This window comes from Syngnathus typhle, linkage group LG1, assembly GCF_033458585.1.
Source record: "Syngnathus typhle isolate RoL2023-S1 ecotype Sweden linkage group LG1, RoL_Styp_1.0, whole genome shotgun sequence".
Classification (NCBI taxonomy): Eukaryota; Metazoa; Chordata; class Actinopteri; order Syngnathiformes; family Syngnathidae; genus Syngnathus; species Syngnathus typhle.
Genome location: NC_083738.1, coordinates 18,537,218 through 18,559,645, shown reverse-complemented (window position 1 = coordinate 18,559,645; position 22,428 = coordinate 18,537,218). Strand labels below are relative to the sequence as shown.

At 40.3% G+C, this 22,428-nt stretch overlaps 4 protein-coding genes across 4 annotated transcripts; 3 read left to right on the top strand and 1 right to left on the bottom strand.

The window, feature by feature from the left end:
* Positions 1–4,385: 4,385 nt before the first annotated feature.
* On the top strand, positions 4,386–9,652 carry si:ch211-153b23.7 (TNFAIP3-interacting protein 3). The gene is made up of 7 exons (XM_061288161.1): positions 4,386–4,598; positions 6,848–6,959; positions 7,328–7,471; positions 7,628–7,741; positions 7,815–7,970; positions 8,167–8,292; positions 8,629–9,652. Exons 1-7 carry the CDS (start codon positions 4,486–4,488, stop codon positions 8,845–8,847), a joined length of 984 nt encoding a protein of 327 aa, XP_061144145.1. The 5' UTR covers positions 4,386–4,485; the 3' UTR covers positions 8,848–9,652.
* Positions 9,653–10,013: 361 nt separating this feature from the next.
* On the top strand, positions 10,014–12,403 carry zgc:174917 (uncharacterized protein LOC565650 homolog). Its single transcript, XM_061283221.1, has 7 exons — positions 10,014–10,157; positions 10,336–10,478; positions 10,550–10,766; positions 11,377–11,468; positions 11,594–11,733; positions 11,808–11,912; positions 11,996–12,403. The coding sequence occupies exons 2-7, from the start codon at positions 10,349–10,351 to the stop codon at positions 12,071–12,073; spliced, it is 762 nt and encodes a 253-aa protein (XP_061139205.1). The 5' UTR covers positions 10,014–10,157; positions 10,336–10,348; the 3' UTR covers positions 12,074–12,403.
* Positions 12,304–14,423, bottom strand: si:ch211-153b23.5 (uncharacterized protein LOC321177 homolog). Its single transcript, XM_061283208.1, has 5 exons — positions 14,321–14,423; positions 13,498–13,612; positions 13,054–13,225; positions 12,667–12,868; positions 12,304–12,593 (listed from the first exon to the last, which is right to left on the bottom strand). Exons 1-5 carry the CDS (start codon positions 14,386–14,388, stop codon positions 12,401–12,403), a joined length of 750 nt encoding a protein of 249 aa, XP_061139192.1. The 5' UTR covers positions 14,389–14,423; the 3' UTR covers positions 12,304–12,400.
* Positions 14,424–15,358: 935 nt separating this feature from the next.
* si:ch211-153b23.4 (uncharacterized protein LOC335392 homolog) lies at positions 15,359–19,627 on the top strand. The gene is made up of 9 exons (XM_061287478.1): positions 15,359–15,416; positions 15,763–15,876; positions 15,947–17,623; positions 17,732–17,831; positions 17,967–18,115; positions 18,337–18,449; positions 18,628–18,717; positions 18,796–18,918; positions 18,995–19,627. Exons 1-9 carry the CDS (start codon positions 15,371–15,373, stop codon positions 19,118–19,120), a joined length of 2,538 nt encoding a protein of 845 aa, XP_061143462.1. The 5' UTR covers positions 15,359–15,370; the 3' UTR covers positions 19,121–19,627.
* Positions 19,628–22,428: the final 2,801 nt, after the last annotated feature.

The window sequence follows — 22,428 nt, the reverse complement described above, 5'->3', positions numbered from 1 at the left end:
CAATGGGTAGTTTAACAATTGTGGAGATTCGAGTGTAAAATAAGCAGCACTGGAAAAAAAACCACTGTAAGAAAGGAATTCAATCAAGATCAAATCAAACTGATTTGCTTTCTTCCTATATAGCATCCTTATATGACTATGGACAGTGGCCATTACTGCTGGTGGAATGCAAATAATTCGAAACCCTGATTTTCCAAAATAAAAAAATTCAGCTAAAAAACCACAAAAGAAAAACATGACATACACCTATGGGAACATGATCACAAAGCTTTTTTTTTTTTTATTGTTTTGAGGTGTCTCAAATACCAACATTTACTATAAGAACGTTTGATAATGGGGGTTTCACAGAATGAAGAAACGTGAGGCTGTTCACAATTGCACTGCTGCACTTGAGTCAATGCTTTGTTAACCCATTTGATGGTTTTAGGAACTACTTTCTCAGTTGTTAAATAACGCCTTTCCACTTCGACTTCAATTGAACACAATTGAACACTTTTTTCTACAAACGCGCGACTCATCTGTAAATAATGTTTGAGTTTGAGTTTTATTCACGCAATATCCAAGACATACAACATGAAACAACAAACAGTAATTACGGATGCGTGAAAGGTCACCCCAAGCAAGCTATTTAAAGCTTTTAATAGGGGGCCTGGTTTCCCATAAGTATCAGATATTGGCCTGATATCCTTACATTTTGGACAACATACAGATATACAATAGACAACAATAACAAACACACAACAAGGTACAGCACACAACAACCATACGACAAGCAATAGACAACCTCAGTATTCTGGTTACACTGGATTTGATGTAAAGTACATTTGCAATTTATAAATTAACAACTAATATATTAACAACAGGACACAGGTGTTCATGCGATTTATATCCAGCATATTAAATATACATTGATAGGAGTTGATTTTTTAGATTTGCCTTGAAGATGGATATGGATTGCAACATTTTTAGTGTTTCATCAAGCTCATTCCAAATCTGTGGCCCTCTGGACACAATACTAAAGCTTGTAGATTTTAGTTTCCGTTTTTTCCCAATGATTAGATTTCTATTCCTGGTGGTGTGGGTGTGGCTGGGAGTACAGATTGGTACATTGTGTTTACATGCAAACACACTGAAATAACGGTTTATTAACAGATTTGGCACAATTTTTACTCATTTAGATCTTTTGTTAATTGCTCCCATTGATTCTGTCAGGTAAATTGCACCGCACAGCCCTCGATACAAGTTACTGCTCTTAGAGCTGGCATTGCTTAAGTCCAGCATTTCCCAAAAGCAAGCTGCAGCCTTGAAAAGTATTTTTTTTCAATCAGTCATGTTTGTTGTATTCCCAGCTCACTCATTTATTTGAGAACTACTTTGTAGTTCAAAGTGTACGGTATTAGATGAGGAAGGCAAGGGAATTAAAGTGACTTTGAACCCAGCATGGTAGCTGCTTGCAGTTGGGCTGGTCTGCATATTCCACAAACTGCTGATCCAGTAACAATCATCCAGGCTTTCGTGTTTGCAGAAAATATACCAAAAAAGACAAACCTCCAGCACCGTGAAGGTTGCGTACAAAGGGGAGGTCAGCGGGGACTGGTTCCAGATCAAAAACTCTAACTCACGGGTGTCAAACGCTGGCCGGTGGGCCAAATCTGGCCCGCAGTCTAATTATATTTGGCCCGCAAAGACAAAGTGTGTATTGAATATGTCAGTACTAAAATTGCAAAGTCAAAGTCAAACCATGCCTAGCTCCACCTTTCACTGACAATCATTCAACAAACTCTCAGCTGGCACAGAGTCCAAGTGATGAAAAAATGAAATATTTTGGAGTCAGCCTTGTGTGTTATCGGAGAGAAATGCTGCTGTCACTCCTATACACGCTTTTGCCCCAACAATATTTATAAAACAGACCCTTGGTGTGATAGACAGACCTACTCTTTGGCTCATTTCCTTTTCTTCAGAGAAAAACATACACAGACAACTCTTTGCTGCTTGTTTTTGTTCCTTTAACTCGTACATATGGGTCACAATTAACTAGCAGGCCTGTTTTGATGATTTCTTTGTTTGTCTGATTCAGAAATGGAGGCTGGAAGGAAGAGGGCAGCAATGAGAGAATAACTCTAAAGCACAGCGTTCCAGATCGGTTAGTCGCTATATCTTGTTGAGCTGCAAATTAAAATGGATCTGATTAAATCCATTCCATTCTAATGTAGTCTACACGTTGGGAGAAATATCTTCAAAAGGGAGAAGAGCGTGAAAAGGTAAATGAAAGGTCAATATCAGCCATTTTATTTTGTGTTTTGTGCCACGCACATCCCATGATGTAAAATACACACAGCATAGCTATAACAGTTATAGCATGTTTTGATCAAATTGACAAATTGAAACAGACATACATACATCATTTATAAATCATCTCAATCTATAATTGCGTTTTCTTTAAGTGTTGCATGCAAATCATAAATACTGAGTAGCAGGCATGCTTGTTTTGAATCAATGTGCTGTTGACGTTTGACAGAAATAGTCAAGTCATACATGGCGCCACCTCTGACTGCTGTTCACGATTTCCACGGATGCCCGGTACCTGAAACCGTCATCACCGTCAATCACCGGACCAAATATGTCATTCAATTGTTACCAAAGCATATTGGCTGCTTTAAGCTCCTTGTTTGTCTCAATGAAAAAACATCAAACTCCTTTTAATTGTTGGTGACGTTCAAGTAAAACTATCCACCTCCGCGTTCTGCTCCTTCTTAATCCCCCTCGGAAGCAACAACCCATTTGTCCTTGGCTGTGACAGAGTTTGGGGTCAATAAAAGCACTGCAGTGCTGCCCGGTAAAGTCTCTGCCTGGCACAGCAATACTCTGACTGGCGTCCGAGATAGATGAAAGAGACGAGTGACTCGGTCGCAGCTAGTGCACAGCATCGATGTGTCCTGCTCCTGCCCTGAGTATTCAACACTTAAAGGAGTCAAAAAAAGAAACGCTTTTAGTGGTTCAACTGTGTTCATTCAGTGAAGCACATTATGTAAAAGATGGCGCCACCACACCGCTCAGCCGAATCACCTTGAATGTCCCAAAAGTAAAATAATTAAATGCAAATTAAATAAATAATTATTTAATTTATGTAGTTTTAGATGAGCATGATAAATAGTGTATACTTAATGATGATCATTTATTTATTTACCGGTATAGAGCATGCACTTTTTACTCTTATTTCGGAAGTTTTTCAAGATGTCTCGTGGTCATTGTGATTTCCTCAAGATCTAGATCAGGGGTATCAAACTCATTTTTTTGGCGGGCCGCATTGTAGTCATAGCTTCTTTTGGAGGGCCGTTATGAATAAATGTATGGGAACCTCATATTATATATAGTAAAAGCTACAAAACAAACTGACAAATAACTTGTTTTCAAATCAGACGACTAAAAACTGATCAAATATTTTAAATAAAAAGATATTATGATCTAGATCAAGATGTTGTCTTGAATATTTTGCACTCTAGCACAGGCAAACAAGGCACAAGTAAGGTCGGCAATTCATTCAGCTTGCGCTAATAAAAGACAGCTCAGCGTGATGAGGGAGAAATAATTAAGAAAAATCTTTTAATTTGCTCGATTGTTCTTCGAATGAGCATGTGATTTTCTAATTAACCTACTGCAGCGAGGACACTGGTGAATACAATCAGTCTGACCCTTTCATTATTTGTCATGAATATATGTATGACACTGTTATCATCACTTACAGCCAGGTCCTGCATTATCATGCGGCGCGACAGACCTTCTTCACCAGCTCCTAGAAAACAACCTGGAGAACACTTAAATGCTTTATCGTCATCAATTCCAACAAGCTCATTTCTATGAGTATTTTGGTTTACATTCTAAATCGGGACAAATATGTGGAAGCCATACAGCGCTTTAAATGCTGTATGTATTTATTAGTGTGTAAAGATTAATTAGAAATGTTGGAAACATTTTTGAATAAGTGAGGGGTAGGCAGTTTTTATGCTCGAGGGTCCCATTTAGATTCAAATAGAAGATGGGCCAGATTGTTTGTAAACAAGGTACCAAACGAACAAACATATGACTCAGTAATCTGCAGTAATATTAGTCAGTTTCCGCAGACGATAAACAAATATGATTGTCTGTCTACATGTGTTGCCCAAATATCCACTGTTAAAGTATTAGCCCATCTATGGTGTTTCCTGTTCTATGTTAGCATTAACATAACGTTGACTCAAATTTCCCAGGTAACATTTGAAAAAGTGCACCGTTACCTCGTGCAATTTTCAATGTATTTGCAAAATGAACCTAATTGGTTCAAAGCCCAAACATTGTCAGAGAGCATCATTTCCTCTTCTCATATTTTTAAATCATGTGGCCCTGACCTCAGCGACTTCCTCTTATGTTGTGCAACAATACTGACACTAGTTACTTTAGCCCACAGGGACAGCATGTGAGAGCAGAAATCGTACTATTTGATCAGCTATGGATCAAGAGAAGCTGGCTTTGACATCTTCATCCTCATCAGCGGCAGATATACACAAAGACTTGTCAGTGACAAGCGAACTCGACCCCAGAAGATCATCAGAAACATCCTGGTATGTATCCTCTGCATTTCTATTTGTACCTAAAATGCAACATGTCAACTGTGGAAGTGGGATTGATATTGATGAGGCATTATGTTCAGATATGGACTTTATTACGTTATCACAAAATTTTCTTACCCACTTACTTTTATGATGAACATGAGTAATCTGTTAGATTGTTAGAGAAACTCTTTTTTTAAGGAAAAAAAGCACCAGTGAAGAAGAGGAAGAAAAAGTGTTCATGGAGTTTCCCATGAGGTCATCACAAGTGATATTATCAGACTTCCCCCCCCAACAATCTGATGTCTAGTCAACCACTCGAGGTCACATGTTTTCTTTTCAGTATTATAATCTCATCATGGCTACGCAAACGATGACAACGTCAAGTCAGCTGTCTTTAGACAGATTTGTTATCACCCATTATCACAAAATTTGACAGGAGTATTAACATATTGCCCTTCCAAGACACCTTGGGATGGGAAACTTTGTAAAAATGGGTTACAGTGTTTAGCAGCTGTCAAAAATGGCTCGAGATCAGCAATGTGCTGTCCCAAAAGGACAGTTGTGACAGCTTTGGTTTTGCTTCAAACCCTTCTCATTTGATTTGATTTTAATACTGATGGCTTAGTGTTGAAGTTAAAATGACTTCAATATCATCATTTTGTACAAAGGAACAACAACCATACAGCCAAAAGAGCTCCCGCGGTGGCCGTATGAAGAAAACACCAGACCACTGTCTCCGACGAACATGGAGATGTACTCTATCTGACCATTAACATTCTTTTCAAAAACTTAAATTAGGCTATGGAGAGTAACATATATCCACAAGTGGTAAAATGGAAATCAAATCTTTGGAACAAAATTTAAAAGTAGGATTATTTCAATATCTGGAGAGTGAGGAAAAAAAAGATGACAGAGATTGATTGTAGGTTATTTGGAGTCGGTATGTATATTAAAAATGGGAAGATTTATCTTGAATATGCTTTGGATTTGGTCTCTAACTTTTAGCTGCCAGTTTGGAGACTGGCACACTGATGTAACTTTACTTCAGCTCTCTACAAATAAACATGTCCTCGTGTCGAGAACTCCATCTTGCCTTTTTTGACAACACCTTGTCCAGAAGAACTCACAGAGCAGTGCCGTGCATGTAAAGCAAGTTGATGAAAGCTGGCGCTTTTGCGGGGGAGTTTGGCCTAAAGGGAAATGAGGTAGCAGTTGGTTGTCGTCTTTCTCTTTGTAAATCCTGCAGCATGCATGTGTGTGAAGGCCCCCGGGCGCTACATGCAAAGTTGTGTGTGTTCTTCCAGGAGCAGGCCATCTCTATTCCCTCCCCGCAGGCTATTCCTCTGAGATGAGATCTCACAAGCACTGGGCAAGCTGCTATGGCTAATTAATGCCTGCTAATATTTTTACTTGGCTTGTCATCCAAAATGTTTCAGGAGTTATGATTGGTTTCCAACATCATGCAAATGAAGGTAAACATTTGTTGGCAGTCTCGAGTGCCCAATGTGACTACACGTACATATATTTGTGTGTGTGCATGTGTGCGTGTGCGTGGGTGAACATAATGGCTTGGGTTTTATTCTCCAAAAGTGCACTCACTCTTTGCGAGTGGGCGATAAAGTACCCTGAGGTTCTTCTGTGCATGTGTGTTTGTTTTTATTCATGGAAATCCTCCGCTACTGTTTTCCGCCATTGGTGGGAAGTAACAATAAGTAGAAATGCTTCAGAACAGCACTTTAGTAGATTTTTCAGGTATCTGGAATTTCTCTCCAGTTAAAGACCGATTGGCACACATCACCATACACGGCGTGTCATATTATTAAAGTCTGGTTTGATTTTAAAGTAGAGTGATTTGATCCGCTTGGATTTCCTGGGATTATGATTCCACTCAATATGGTAGAGCTCAGTTGGAGAGGGCATGACGCAATGAGTAACTTGTCTTTTGACATACACATGAACAATTTGCTACACAGCCCAATCTATTTTTAAATGGAATGGTGTAATCACAATTTTGAAATCAAAATTGATCATCTGATTAAAATTTTGCTACACCCCTAACATATATATATATATATATATATATATATATATATATATACACACACACACACACGCACACACACGCACACACACGCACACACACACATATACATATATATATGTGTGTCTGCCTAAAGGGAGATGAAAGAGCTTTGCTTTGTGGCAATGGTCACTGTATGTGGATACAGAATAGACAATTTGTGTTTGATTTCTTACAGGTCACCCTCTGTGGAACAGCATGTGGCTGACAGCATGAGCATCACCTCGGCTGATCAAGAGAAGCTGCTGCTGCTTAACAAGAACACGGAGCTCCGCAGAGTTAACAAGGAGGTACAACTTGCTGTTTCTGTGTCGTTGTGTGTATTGCTGATGTTGGAAAGGACACGGTTCTCTGTAAAAATCAGAGGACGTGGGCGGTGTGTGAAATATTGCTGCTGAGGTATCAAAATGACTCTCCCCCCACAAATCCTATAACCTTGAGCTATGCTTCCGGATTTTAATGAAAAGTAATTCATTCTTCTGATACAGCTATTTTTTATTTCCGCTTCACATCAGTGTGACAGCAGTAATGATGTGATGGTGGAGTGGAAAAAAAATGTTCAGTTGTGTTTTCAACTCCGATTCAAAATCCAATAAAAAAGTGCGGCAATGATTATCGTGATTACACTAATGGACGTGATGAAATGGCTGCGTTGCAGCTGATGAAACTGAATGAGGAGTGGGATCAGATGTATCGCAATACCACCCTGGGGTTGCAGCACCGGCTGGAAGGTTTGGAGATGGAAAATGCCTCCCTCAAAGAGCTTAACGGCAAACTACTGCTTAAAGTGGACAACCAGCAGGTAAATACACACAGAAACATGGAAATGATGCACAGGAGATCCTTGTGGCTATGAGCTGGATCCTATCCCAGCTGACTTGGGATTGGTCGCCTCTGCTACATATTGACAAACAACTATTTCCAATCACAGTAACACAGCCCGTTTGTCTGAGTGCAGAGTGCAAAGGACTATTACGAGCAGTCACTCATGCTGGAGCTGAAGAAGAATCAAGAACTTCAAGAATATGTGCGGTTACTGGAGCAACGGAGGCAACAGCCACCCATCCAAAAGGTATCTTCATCTCTCTCTGTTTCATCTGGCGAGGAATTGTGAGCCCCGATGCAAGAATTGTTTCTCATCGCAGGACAGGGTCCGGGTCACGGCGCCCAACTTCTTATCCTCTAGCTTCCCCGTATCCTCTCCCAGTCTGGATGTGAAGCAGAAGGCCAACCACCGGAACTGCGACTCCCATCAAGAGGTGCTGGATCTAAAAGAGCAACTCGAAGCACTGAGGTGTCAGGTGGGCTTTTCATTTCAACACAGAATCTGAATGCTTTTAACTCACTGTTGCTATGGAAAAAAAAGATTTGAATTCGATGGACAAAAGCACCACCAAGTGGTTGCTCGGCTCTTTTCTCCAACGTGTTCCAGAAGTGATCATATGGTACATTGTATTGGTATTGACCCAGTGCCATGATGACGTCCTGTGTCCGTAGACCGAGATCTATGAGGCAGAATATCAGACTGAGCACAGCAACCACAAACACACACTGCAGGACAACCAAAGGCTGAGGAAGAAGAGGAAGGAGATGCGTCAACAGCTGGACCTACTGCAAGAGCAGGTAGTGTTCAAATTATAGGGCACACACACTTTGGAAAGCTTAGTGAGAGCTTTAATACTAATCAAGTTCTTGATGTAAAAAATACAAATTACACAGATGACACAAATACCGCAAGCTGTGATTCCTCGTAAAACGTAGCAGAGGCGGTAACAAATGTTTAGTATTGCTCAGATTCTTCCTGCTGGTCACATGTGAGCTCTTGTTGCTATGCAGAATTATTGGTGCATAATCAGAGAGCCAGCAGGACCAGAAGTCAATCAGACAGTGCTCTGAAAAAAATAATGAATAGAATAAAGAAATAATGAATATAACAACAACCTCCCTTTTTGGTCACAGCTTAAAGTATACGAGGATGACTTTCGGAGGGAGCGATCCGACAAGCAGATGCTGCAGAGGCTGCTGTTGAAAAAAACAGCACCCAACAAGGACCCAGTGCTGGTGCACCGCTGCAATAACGAATTGCAGCCAGAGGGGAGCGACAAAAGAACACAGACTCCAGCCAGAAAGCAACACCACCCGCTCTGTCCCAAGCACACAAATAGGAGCAAAGACTGAGGAAAACAAGAAATCCAAAATGATTCATGATGTCTCAGAAAACCCTCCAAATACTGTAAACAATTACGTATGCCATAACACAGGATCATAGCAACCTTGTTTGGGAAATTTATGCACTTTTAATATTCAATACTCAAGGGAAAAATATAAATATGTGTATATCAAGATCGTTATCAGACTATTGAAGAGCTTGCTGAAGAGCTAATCATTTCTTTGAGGAGGGAAACATCTAAAGAGTAAAGTGCCCCAGAATCGGACATCCCTGATATGGATTAAGCTGCGATGTTATGTTTGTGAATTCAGGGTGCAGGAATGTAGTACCTCATCTTGGTCCTATCTATGACATTGAAGAGGAGCTTATAATGGGAGTAAAGATTTTTACACCCAATAACAGATTTACCTTGATAACCAAATTTCATGTTTTGAGACGACGTCCCACTTATGTACATTCTAGTATTTACATCAGGGTTTAACAAAATAGATTTCAGAATGAAATTCATTAGTTCATCAATTGTCATTGGGAAAAATTATGTAATCTATGGAGGGTTTTTAATTAATGTTGGCCGAATACATTCATGTCTTTTATGTTTTTTATCATGATTTTATGTCCACGTTTTTATGTTAATGCTAAGGCAATATATAATGAATATTAGTAAGTTTTACATTATGAACAATGATTATGCATAGAAGGAAAAAGACTTACAATCAATTTGGATTTATTAATCGTTTTTATATGCTCTAACAGCCAATACTGTTTTTTTCAACCAAAAGTAAAGTCATTCACCAAATAAAAATGCAAAATATGGTCACGGTATTATTAATTGAAATTCATGGTCACCATCACGGCACAGTACAATTTCCCACAAAAAATTGTTGTCACGTTTCAGGGATTTGATTCAAGAACCTTTATTCGTCCCACAATGGGCCTCACACTAATTATTCAGTCCAAGGGAACTCAAATGCAATACAATGAAAACAGCAGATAAAGTTTACTGAGCAGAAAGCATTGTTTGTATTCCCAGCACCTTGACATAATATGTCTCCCTTTGAGCTGAGATGAAACAGACCAGGTGTAAGGTGTGTGAAAGGAGAGCTTTCTTTGGAATCGCGTGCGTCACAGTATCATGGCTTTTCCTCTTCCTTGTCATTTGTTCTGTCAGAGTCGGGAGGGATTGAATATCTCATTTGATAGATTTCCATTTTAGCCAGTTGACAGAAGAATTTCCACAGGTTTCACACACCTCTATAAAATCTCCTCCCGTGGCGTTCCACCACTGGAGAGCTTGAAAAGACCACTGGACACAAAGCAGGTACTTGTGGATTCCGTTGCTATGCTAGAAAGACTCCAAATTGGACATTGAATGTTGGTATTGGTCAAGAAAACAAGGTCGCGTGTAGGGTGTTTTCCTTGTGGTGTAAGTGGGCCTTATGTCATCACAAATCCATAAAATAGTTCATGGAACAGTCTTTATTTTTTGCTTCGAACAGAACACGAGCAGACATGACTACATCCCCAAGCGAGCTCCTGGAGACCTACGAGCAGCAGGGCTTCCTTTCAGGCGTGCCCGTGTTGAACGACGGCGAGCTGAGGGAGGCCACGCTCGCATTTGCCCGGCTGGAGAAGGAATTTGGTAAAAAAAAAAAAAAACATACGGAGAGTTATGCTGTACATTACGAATTGATTTCTTTTTTTTTCCGCCAGGTGAAGATTACACCCAGTACAGCCTTCATAATGTTCACCTTGAGTATCTTTGGGTAATGGGCCTGAGCAAACACCCTCGCATCTTGCAAGTGCTGCAAGCCATTTTGGGCCCTGACGTAATCCTGCTGGATTCCCGTTTCATCTGCAAATACCCGGTGCCCGCAGGCAGGACGCGGGGGGATGAACTGCCGTATGTGGCTTGGCATCAAGATATGAGGTGCGTTTCTGAAATATTTCAACATCTGTGCTTCCATTATAACACAGATTTTGTATGTTACTTTGTTGTTTTTTTACAGTCCACAGGCAAGTCCTAATTTAGATTTGCGTACCTTTAAATTCTTAAATCTTGATTCTTGAATCTTTATTGCACTCCCACATTATGTCGTAACTAGGCACGAGCCAAAATTAGATTCTGATGAGAGGAAAACTGAGTAAAAGTATCGTGGCATCTTAAAATTACAGCTCTAAAATGACTTATATATATTTTGGTAAATAAAAACTGCATTTTTCTCGCCCCAAGTCAAAGCGTCCCATTCAGCCACGAGGAGTCAATCATCAGTCCATATAAATTACCGTTCACATTTATGCTAATGATTCGGTTGAACATTTTGGTGCTGATCAACAATTCTCTTTTTTTACAGTAAAAGTCAATTGAGGGTGACAAATAAACAGCTCAAATTATATCGTTTCATATCATGACAGCAAAAGAGAGTTAGAACAAGTGCAAAGGAATGTGGGAGGAGTAAAACTACTGTGCTTTAACCTGGTTTTGTTTTCCGGTGTCTGTCTATATCACAGATTTTCACTTTTGTAAATTGTGCGCACAGATATTGGGGTATTGCCGGTGGCCCCGTTTTGTCGGTGTGGCTGGCTTTAGATGACTCGCTGAAAGAGAACGGAGCCCTGCAGGTGATCCCAGGTAGCTGAATACTGAAAAATGACCAAGAATTCTTTTTTTAATGAATTTTCAATTTGGCTGTTTGCGTGAAAAGATCTGCGGGAGCTTTTGTTATTTGTAATTTCAACAACTGCTTCTTCCTGCAGGTAGCCACTGCTCCGGCATGTTTCCTCATCGCCAAGCCGTCCGGCCTGGAAACATGCTGACAGTCAATCAGGAGATCCCGGAAGAGTTGCTCCATACTGACCAGGCTGTGCTTTGTCCCCTTTTTGCCGGACAGATGTCTGTAAGTGAAAATTCACACTTACAGTTCAAGAATTGAAATAGTTTAAGACAGAAATGGAAACATCCTCGCAACAGATCCACGACGGCCTTCTCGTGCATGCTAGTGAGCCCAACACATCCCGGAAGAGACGCTGCGGCTTTGTGATTCGTTACGTACCCACCCGAGCGTACCCGATAGAGGTGAGACGAGCTTTGTACGAAAAACCACTGCGCCCCTCAGCGGGATTCATTCAATGTCCTGATCGGGAATCTTTTCCTTTCAGGATCCTGACCGTCCTCGGAAATTCCACGCAACTGTTGTCGTTTGTGGAACAGACCAATTCAAACACTTCTCACACTAAAGACAATAACATCAAACACAAATCTCTTGACGGTATATCCTGCATGTTCATAACTGGGGGTTAGGGGGGGTCACTGATTCCTGTTTCTATGACGATAAGTTCGAGACCAAACTCAATGCCAACTGATGTTTATGTTTTGATGTTTGATTTCCGAAGGCACTGACTGCTTCGTATCAAAACTATCTAAATGTTTGACAACAAAAATGAGACGAAAGCGTTTGTTTGGTTCGCCATCATATATATTGAAAATGATTCTGCATCACAAAACTTTCAAAACTACAATGAATGTATTTTATTAAAAGACAAACGAGAGACTTTGGAGACATCTTAGGCCAGTTTCAGGGTTTCTTCAACCATGACGCCGATTCCATCGAAGATCTCGTGAATGGGAGCGTTGCTCATGAAAGCCGGAGCGGTGATGAGTTTGTGCTTAAGGTCAACATGCACTTGCTGCACTCCTGTATTCACGTGCTTACAGCCCATCTCTTTTAAGACACCCGCCGTCTGGGCGTACGGCCACCTGAGAGGGACCAGAGCCAGCCTGTTACAATCTTGCCGCATCGATCGTACTGACAAGCAATAGTATCCCTCACATGTCACTCTCCTTGTCCTGCCCCACTGTGAGCTCACAACCTGGCAGGATTTTGGCAGCGAGGACTGGAGCGATGCAGCACATGGCCAACGGCTTTCCAGCTTTGTGGAAATCCCTCAGGGTCTTCTCCACATCTGGCTTGATGCTGAAGTCCTTATTCTTCACTCCCCAGTCGCTGAGGTTTTTCGCCACGCCAAAACCGCCTGAACAACAGAAATAAAAATAAAAATTTCACTAATTAATTACAGAAACAAATGATACATTTCCCCCTCAAGAAAAACATGGAGTACATCAGGTCATTAATATTCTTGCTCGCAAAAGATTTTATTTTTGAGATCGGCACAAATCCTGCACGGCAAGTGGCTTAACTGCAAAATCTCAGCCTCACCAGGGATGATGACAGCATCGAACGCTGAAACATCTAACTCGGCCAAATCCGTGATGTCACCCCTGGCGATTCGGGCGCTCTCCTGCAGGACGTTTCTCTTGCCGTCCGAAGGTTTCCCCTCACAATGATCGATAACGTGCATCTGATCTTGATTCGGTGCAAACATTTGAGCCTGGGGAAGGATTTCGCCTGTAAATCCTCACATAGCTGCATCAAACAATAGAGTGAAAGAGGTTGTGTGTGGCAAGTAAAGTACTACTGTACTGTACTCAAGTATATTCTGCAGGTATTTGTACTTTGGGTACTTTTTCTGACAACTTATTGCTTCAGTACATTTCAGTCTGTACTTTATTTAAACTTAGTAAGTAAAGAAGTTGAATCAATTATTTTACTTAAGTACAGAACGTGAGTACTTTTTTCACCTCTATGTGACAGTAGACTCACTTTGGCTCCAGCGCGACTCAAATGAACAAGGACAGCCGAGGCCTCATGGATCTCTGTGCCGTCGTACACGCCGCAGCCTGAGAGAATAATAGCTACACGTGTTGCCATGGCGCTCCTGACAAACACACACACAAACACAGTGTGAGTTGAGGTCTCCAGAGTGTTGATGATACTAATCGTCAATGGCAACCCCAGAACACATGGGGTCACATAAGTGGTTTGGGAACCGACGGTGACGAAACAAGTTCATGAACAAATATACCGAATTGTATTGTGAACAGTATTTTTACTGTTTAATTACTGTTCAATTTTCGTTCATCAATCGTTTTTAGGACTGTTTGAATGTTAGCTTAAACAGTATGGGTAATGTAAAAATGTTTTTTTACATGGTGCTGTTTTAACTTCAAATTCAACATTTTGTGTGGGAGTTGTTTTGAAATCTGAACAAACTGAAGGCTCTACTGTAATTTAACAGTACATTTAAAAAGATTGGTAAAGGCTTTGACTTTACATGGATCCCCCCTTTATTTTGCATTAAAAATTCATAAGGCATTGACATGGGAGGCTCATGTGCTGCTTCAGGTGAATTAAAATATGTTGTCAGCAAACGTATTTCCCAAATGAGTAAGTGTAAAAACAATCTCACACACTTAGTTTATCATTTTTTTTAAAAGAAATTAATGCATGCATAGACAATGTGGCCTTGGTATTTACCCTTGGACACAGTTCAAACTACATAAAACCTACAAAAGCAACAACTAGTTGAATATACTTTGTTTGTGAATGTTACAAAGCTGAAAATAGAGCACAAAATCAATCTCACCTTGAAAAGGTTTGCACAATATGTGTCGACTCTCCCAGGAAGAGATGTGACTCTTGTGAAGTGAACATTTGCTTTTATTTGCTTCTCCATTCCAGTCTCCTCCCACCGTGGAGAATGATCTCATCCCATTCACAGCGCTCACTTTTAGTACACCAATATGCTGGGTCATCCCTCTCATCCTCAAGTTCTTGTTTTTCGGGAAATAATAACTATTGAAAAATAATCATGGATTTCACAATTGTCTTTCTTATAATATTTTGTTTCATACTCACTTTTACGGTTGTTGTTTCAGTATTTCACTTTCGCATTTAAAAAGGAAACTGTACACCATCACTGTGCTTTGAGATTTCTTTTCTTTTTTAAAGCCATGCTACATAAACAAAATTTTATTTATAGTATTTTGATGACATATAATAATTGTTGTATTTTTTGTATGACAGAAAAACATCATCGTTGATTCCACTTTTCAATATTATCACATATGCATTGATATATACTATAATGAATATTTATTTATTTATTTATTTATTTATTTATTTATTTATTTATTTATTTATTTATTTATTTATTTATTTATTTATTTATTTATTTATTTATTTATTTATTTATTTATTTATTTATTTATTTATTTATAACAGAGCAGTTGGTCCACAAAATTAATATACGGAATCAGATACATAATTAATACCAACAGGACAAAACTGAGATATAGACATTCTCTGCTGAAGCAAAATGAACATCACAATTAATAAGTAATTTCATTGTTGTTGTACTTATGCTTTTTTGTGTCATCCTGCTACTGTGTGGAACTGTGTGTGTTACTGTACCATAATAATTACCATTATTATTATGAAATGTGAAAATAATTGATTCAATATAGTACGTAATTCAGTAAATTTTCTTGAAACTAGGCTGACTACGGTATGTATTTTACTAGATTTTCCGTGATCCAAGTAATATGACACTTGAGGGTGTGACGTCTGCATGATGATGCCACAGAGCCGTATAAAGTGCAGCTCTGTGGAACGTCTTTACACTTTTCCTGGTGCAATGGCTCAGCTGCATATGTCCGTTGGCATATTGGGTATCTCTGGTGGTAAGACATTTTGATTCAATTCAATGATTTCGATGTATGTGAATGACAGTCAAATATTAAATGGAAGGTTAAAGACCTGAAATACATCACAAAACAAATCTCCTTTGACAAATTAATGATAATAAAGCTTGGAAGTCAAATTCCTGAATTCTTTCCACACTGATGCAGTTGTTGAAAACATATTTCATATTTCAATCACAAATCATTAAGTAAAAGTTTAGAATTAAACATTGATTGACATTTTTGTATCACCACTGATTTTTAGTCCTAATACTAAGTAGTACTAAATATTTACTAAATAGTACTAAATATTTACATCACATAAAATAATCATTTTTTTCTTAAGGTTCTCTTCTGCTTTTGGTAAACAACTATGGCAGCTCTCCTCAAAAAGATTTCATCCCCCAAACTGCCCTGGGGGTTCTACTCCTCACGGTGGCCGCCATTGTAGCTTACGCAGGTTTGTAACTCTAGATTTCAGCTATAAAAGTTGGAAGTATCCCATAGTAAATTGTGCCGTCTTGTTCTAGGTGTGTGTCGGAGCCGGGATAGGCTGCAGTTGTTCTCTTCCTTGTGTTTGACGATCTCGGCCCTGTGGTGCGCCTCCAGTCTGATCTACATCCTGACAGGACAGGGGGTGCTTGAGCCCAAAGACCTGAGGTCCTCACTGGTCCCTGGCTTGGCCGCATTTTCCTTGGCCCTAGTTGTCATCGCCAGTGTCGCTCTGCTAGTCCGACAAGTGCTTTTGTTTGTTATTGCCATCAGCATCAGCTTAGCTTGCGCCCATCAAATCGCCAGCCTGTCGGCCGAAGGTTTCAGCAAGGTTGCCACAGCAGCAAATTACCTTCTGGTCTGTCTTGCGGGTGCTTACTTTGGTTCAGGGCGTCTGTTGAGCACTATCACGCAAGGGAAAGTGGAACTTCCAGGGACGGGCTTGAAGCCAAAAGCCGAGTTGAAGACGGAGACACGGCGCGGGTGTGACGACGTGATGTCAGTGGGCGTGGTGATGAACTTGCTGTCGGCCTCGGTGGTGGCCAGTCCTCTGCTGGGCGTGGTCCCTCGACTATCTGTTGGTCACGTCCCCTGGCTGTGGACAGCTGGCGCATTCCAGCTTGCCACATGTCTCATCTTCTACCGAGCCTTGGAGCCACTCTCGGCTACGTTTTATGGTTTGACAGCAGTGCTGAAGTTGGGCGAGGGCTACAGTGGTCTCCTATCGTTCTACTCCGTCGAGCCGCACTCTCCCGTGCCCTTCCCAATCGTCTTCTCCGTGCTTTTCTTCATCCTGACTCTGTTCAGCTGTCAGAAGAGCCTGCTGGAAGCCCTCTACCATCTGTTATTTGTTGCTTATTGTATCGCAATCGCTTCTCAACCTCAAGGCTTCTTCCACAAAGGGAGTCAGGGTGCACAAGCGGTTATATTTATGGGCTCTGCTTGTATGCTTTTTGTCATAACCTACAACATGGTGTCCACTAAAATGATCCCTACAGGGCAGGGCCTTTTTGAAGCCTTAGTAACCAGGATGAGGGGCTTCACTGTTCGACCTCATAACAAGGAGCTCCACGCACCTCTCTTAGGGTACTCCAAATATGCAGATGCAGAGGTGTTGGGCCATGCGTGTAACGTGTTGGCTACGTTTGCTATAACAACTACAGTTGGAGATGAGGCGGTGTTGTCCGTGCTGGTTCTCCCCTGGGTGGTGGTCGCCGGCGGGGTCCTGCAGCTGCTCTGCGGATCGCTCGCTTTCTCCAGAGGAAAGACCTTCGAGAGCACCGTGTTTATCCTCTACGGCGTGATGTGGACGCTGTGGGGCTTGACACGATACGGAGGGTTGTACGCCGGCGTGAAAGGTTTTAACGTAGCCGTCGGCATCATCGGTTTCTTGATGTTCAACACTTTGGTGACGGCCGCAGCGCTGTTTGTAAATGCCGGATGGTTTGTGTACGCGCTCACCTTTCAGCTTATCATCATCAGTTTCCTGTTGGATGCACTCGATGCGCTACCTTACGGATATGACATTGGCGTCACCGTTATCTTTGGCCTGGTCAGTTTTTATTGTTTTGCGGCTCACCTTTTCAACAGCACCTTCCAGTCCCCTCAGATTCCCTTTGGCACGCCTTTAATAAAGCTGAGTGGGCTTGGGGGAGGGTCTCATGTCTGCCCGCATATGCCAGCTCGAAAGGCCACATCACTTCAACGAATTGCAGGTACAATTACACAAGACAACTATACGTAGTTTTGGAGGTTTTATAACTTGAGTTATAACTGACTAGTCAATAAAAACGAAAGCACTAACAGCCACTTATCTTTTCCAGACATCATGAGGAATGGTGGAATATGCGGCATTCCTACCGACACGGTCTATGTGCTGGTGGCAGCTTGCGACAGGCCTGATGCAGTCGTCAAAGCGTACAAGTGAGTGTTTTTCCTCTGTGGAGAAGATCAATTCTCAAGAGGAAAGCATTTGTTAAAATGGACTAGCAATATACCACATCTATTCGAGCTTTACCTGTGTATATGTTGTTCATTAAAAGCTGAGCTTTGCCGTAGGGTGAAGAAGCAGGCACAGGACCGACCCATGTCCCTGTGGCTGTCCTCCATCAAGCAGCTTGACCCAGTCCGACACCTGCTGAGTCCGCTGCTCCTTGACTTCATGGAGGCTGCTTGGCCATCTTCTATCAGCATGGTTATACCAAGAGGTGTGGGAGCATTTGTGGGTTTTGATCTTAATGAGGACAATGTGGAAGAGAAAATGGATGGCTGGGTGATTTATAATCGGGAATCTAAAAAAAAGAACGCAAAATATAATCTCATATCATATGTGAAATTTCAATGAGAAATCACGTGTTCTTTACTGTTGATGAGCAACCATTTTTGTCTTATGTATAAAACTGCTCTTTCTGTTCTTACTCTTACACAGGCGCATGGATGGACACCTTTGGTTTAGGAGACGCTGCCAAACACATCGGGACTCCCCATAGCATTGCTATCAGGAACCCAGACTGTTCTGTGGCCACACACCTTATAGATCTAGTAAGACCAATGGACATGAATCAGTCTACTAGATTATAACCAAATCATTTGATTCAACTGTTTTGATTAAATAAATAACTGGGTCCCTTATTGACCCCAATGGTTATTTTTGACCCAATTGTTTCTTAAGTTTTGGAGAGAATGGGGAAACAAGTGTAAAATAAAAAGTTTATTTCAGGTAGGTCCTGTTGCTGTGACCTCAGCCAACCCTACAGGAGAGGCTGACACGACCCACCACAACCAAGTTTATGCCAAGCTGGGGGATAAGGTGGCTAAAAATGATTGGTTCTATTAACATCAGTTGTTGTTACTTTTATTGCTTTTGTTGTATGTTTGACATTTTTAGGTGGACGGAGTTTTATGTGATGGACCATCACCAGAAAACATTGCATCCACCGTGGTAGATTGCACTAACATTGAATCAGGGCAAATTGGTTTCTTCAGAGTGGGTCTTATACCAAAATCCAAGGTAATTTACATATCTGCTCTCTCGGTTATTTCTCTCTGATCAAGGTTAGCACTCATCCCATTTGTCTGATTGGAAGGTTCTTCAAATTTTTAAAGAAGTTCAGACACAGCACAGGAGAGGACAGAGCAATCCAGTGTTTGAAGGAGATCAACCGCAAAGTGAGATGGAGACGTCTTCAACAGAAGAGAGCGGCAGAGTCTGAAAAGTCATCAACTTCAGTCTCAAGGGGACAGTCTGTTAAAATTCCACTTCCAGAAATATGTTCCCAACAATTGATTCAATGAATTCACAAGCTTGAAGTAAAACATTGCATCAGGCGTGCAGGTTTTGTTCCTGTCTGGGTTGTTTTTCATAATAGTTTTTTTTTTTTAATTCAGCAAGTTGTGGGGCCCATGGTGGTTTCACTGGGGCATTTGAATGGACATTCATACTCACCCACCATGTTAATTTATTAATTTTAATTACTTTGTGAATATGTTTCTGAACACGTTATATGCCGTTATATGCAAATAGTACTGTAGGGTATCGGTGGCGAATATTTGGGGATTTCAATAAGGCACCTGGGTCAACTACGGGGGGTCGTCATTACCCGGAAGCAGTTGACAGAGAGCGGGAGTTTCGCCGTTACTTGACTGTAACTGCCGCTGTTGTGTGTGTTTCAGGCGAGTAAAGCTGTTGAAAAGATGATTATCAGAATTTGTAATACTGCTGGTAGCCTGAGCTAATTATGGATTGAGAATATGATACATACGGTTACGGTTGTACAATGTATAATTTTGCGTATAACATCGACAGCGTGTAATGTTTGTAACGTATTCTCAGTACCCGGAAGTAGTTTCGCCGGGTCTTGAATGTAAAAGTTTTTTAGTTTTCATTATTTTTTACTTATTTATGTATTTTGTATATGCGTCATTGTACCGTAATTTTCGGACTATAAGTCGCTCCGGAGTATAAATTTTATTTATTTTATTTATAAGTCGCACCAGCCATAAAATGCCCCAAAATGTGAAAAAAAACATATATAAGTCGCTCCGGAGTACAAGTTGCATTTTGGGGGGCAATTTATTCGACCAAATCCAACACCAAGAACAGACATGAACGAGCAACAACAGGCTAAACGATACGGTATGCTAACGTGACAAACACAAACGAGGAGCTGAGAACGGGCCTGACGTAATATTCAGTTATTTAAAAAAAACTCTTACATAAATAACACGTTTATATAACCATCTGTGTCACTCCAATTCATTAAATCCATCGATCGTCCTTTGTCAACAATGCCGTGTGCCGCGCCGCAGTTCAAATTATTCCACAGGCCCATACAACGATATATAAACTATATTTTAAATAACTATCACATAAACAACAATATTATCAAACCATTTGTGTCACTCCAAATCATTAAATCCATCGATCAAATTTCTCGTCCTTTATGTCATCCTGGTGACAGAGGACATGTCCAGAGGATATGGCACTTTAAAGTGTTAATTACTTTATTTGATTTTTTCTCGCTATTTTATATGTTTTGAATATGTTCAAGATAAAGATATCAAAGCATGTGAAATGATCAACTATACTAAAAATAACACTTGAAGTGGTCAACTATACTTGTAAGTAAGTGATGTGGAAATGATCAAGTAAAAATTTGTGAAAAAAAAACATATATAAGTCGCTCCTGAGTATAAGTCACCCCCCCACCCAAACTATGAAAAAAACGCGACTTATAGTCCGAAAATTACGGTACTTTCATTTTTCAGTTTTATTTTTATATGTATGAAGGATTTGTCAAGTGCAAGATAAGGAGAAAAAAACTAGTATTGTGTGAGTGAACCACAATTCTCAAAGGTCTAGTTGACCTTTCCTCTGTACAGATATAAAGCTATACTAAAATAAAATACTCACAATAATTTTAGTTAGTTGTATTGAGTTCATGAACCTAATATGTACTTTTAGTTTCTGATCCATTTTTTTTAATTTTACCTTACATGTAGGTTTTTGGAATGCGAGAAGAAGCCATTTCATTTTATTACTGGAGGGCAGCTATGTTTGGGTTGTCCATGTTATCTACCATCCTAACAAAAGGTAAGAAGAGTTCAGCCATTTATGTACTTACGAATCGAGGTGTGGGTTTTTCCCGTACAAAAATGTATTGCTACTTTTGGGATTCATATTGTTTGTGTATTTATTTTGGCATCACAATTTCATTTCATGCACTGCGAACACATTATCTTTCTAACATTTAAAATAATCCTGTTTGAAATAAACCATTGCCGAGATCGTGAACACACGGATGTGAAACTCAATACATCTTTACCAAAAATAGAAACAGACAGCAGACGGCAGACAGGTGAGAAAGGCCATTGTATCTTTTGTATTCGCCAACTTCAGTATTGTTTGGTACTTTTTTATATCGGTTTCGGATCCTTTCTTGTCAAACGGGCCCTGCAGGGAAAGTCCACGTCTTTTTGTTTGTATCCTGCCATTACACAAACAATAAACTGCTAATACCAGACAGGGATCTAAACTTCACCCAGACTAAAAAAAAAAAAAAAAAACTGTTTTCCAAATTGTATTTCCTCCACAAAGTCATGATGCAGTCAACAGTCTGTCTGGACTAAATGTTCCACTGGCACATTGGACCACAATGACACACTTTGACGAAAGTGGGAGTGACAACCTTGCCCAGAACATGAGTTAGTTAGCCTTTCACTCTATGTTTGCATGCAGTCAATAATCCTTTCAAACACCTAGATATTAGCTATATGGAGCTTTTGAAAGGGTTAGAGTGAGATAATGTTATGGTTATGGTTAAGTTATGTAAACATGCAAAAACCAGAATATTCTCATATTTGGATTTTTAAAACTCAGAATTTAAAAAAACACGGCTTTATTGGTGTCGTAACAGACAAGAACATAGTGTCTTATTGACAGTAGAAAGCAAGAAGTGGAAATGATAGAAATTATGGTTAGAGGTTAGGTGAGGGTTAGTGATAGTGTTCCCGTCTCTACCTTTTATGCGAGAACCACACGTGAGACAGTTTGCCCATTTCACGCTTGCAAGCGGAGAAAGCCATCAGCACCCTGTTTGGTACAGAGGTGCTTGAAAGAAGTCTAAATTTCGCCTCTTGCAAGGGACTATTTATTGAGAGAAAGCAGGGTGAGGGCGAGACTGAACTGAGGTTTCGGGGGTCACCTCTGCGAACTGCTTAATCAGTGCAAAGCTCAATACTAAAAAAAAAAGAGCTTGTGTGGTAAATCCTTTTGGGAAAAAAACAAAACATGTATAATAATGCTCTAAAAATGTAAAGCACTTTTTTTTAAAGAGCAAGTATAGTAAGGCTGTTTTTTTTATGATAGTGCATAGTAAAGGTTTGAGATTTGACCCCTGGCCTTCGACCCCTGACCTTTGGCTCCTGTCCTTTGACTCCTGACCATTTACTCCAACATTTGACCCTTAATCCTAACAAAACAAAGATGTATAATAAGGCTTTTTTTTTTAAAAAAAAAGAA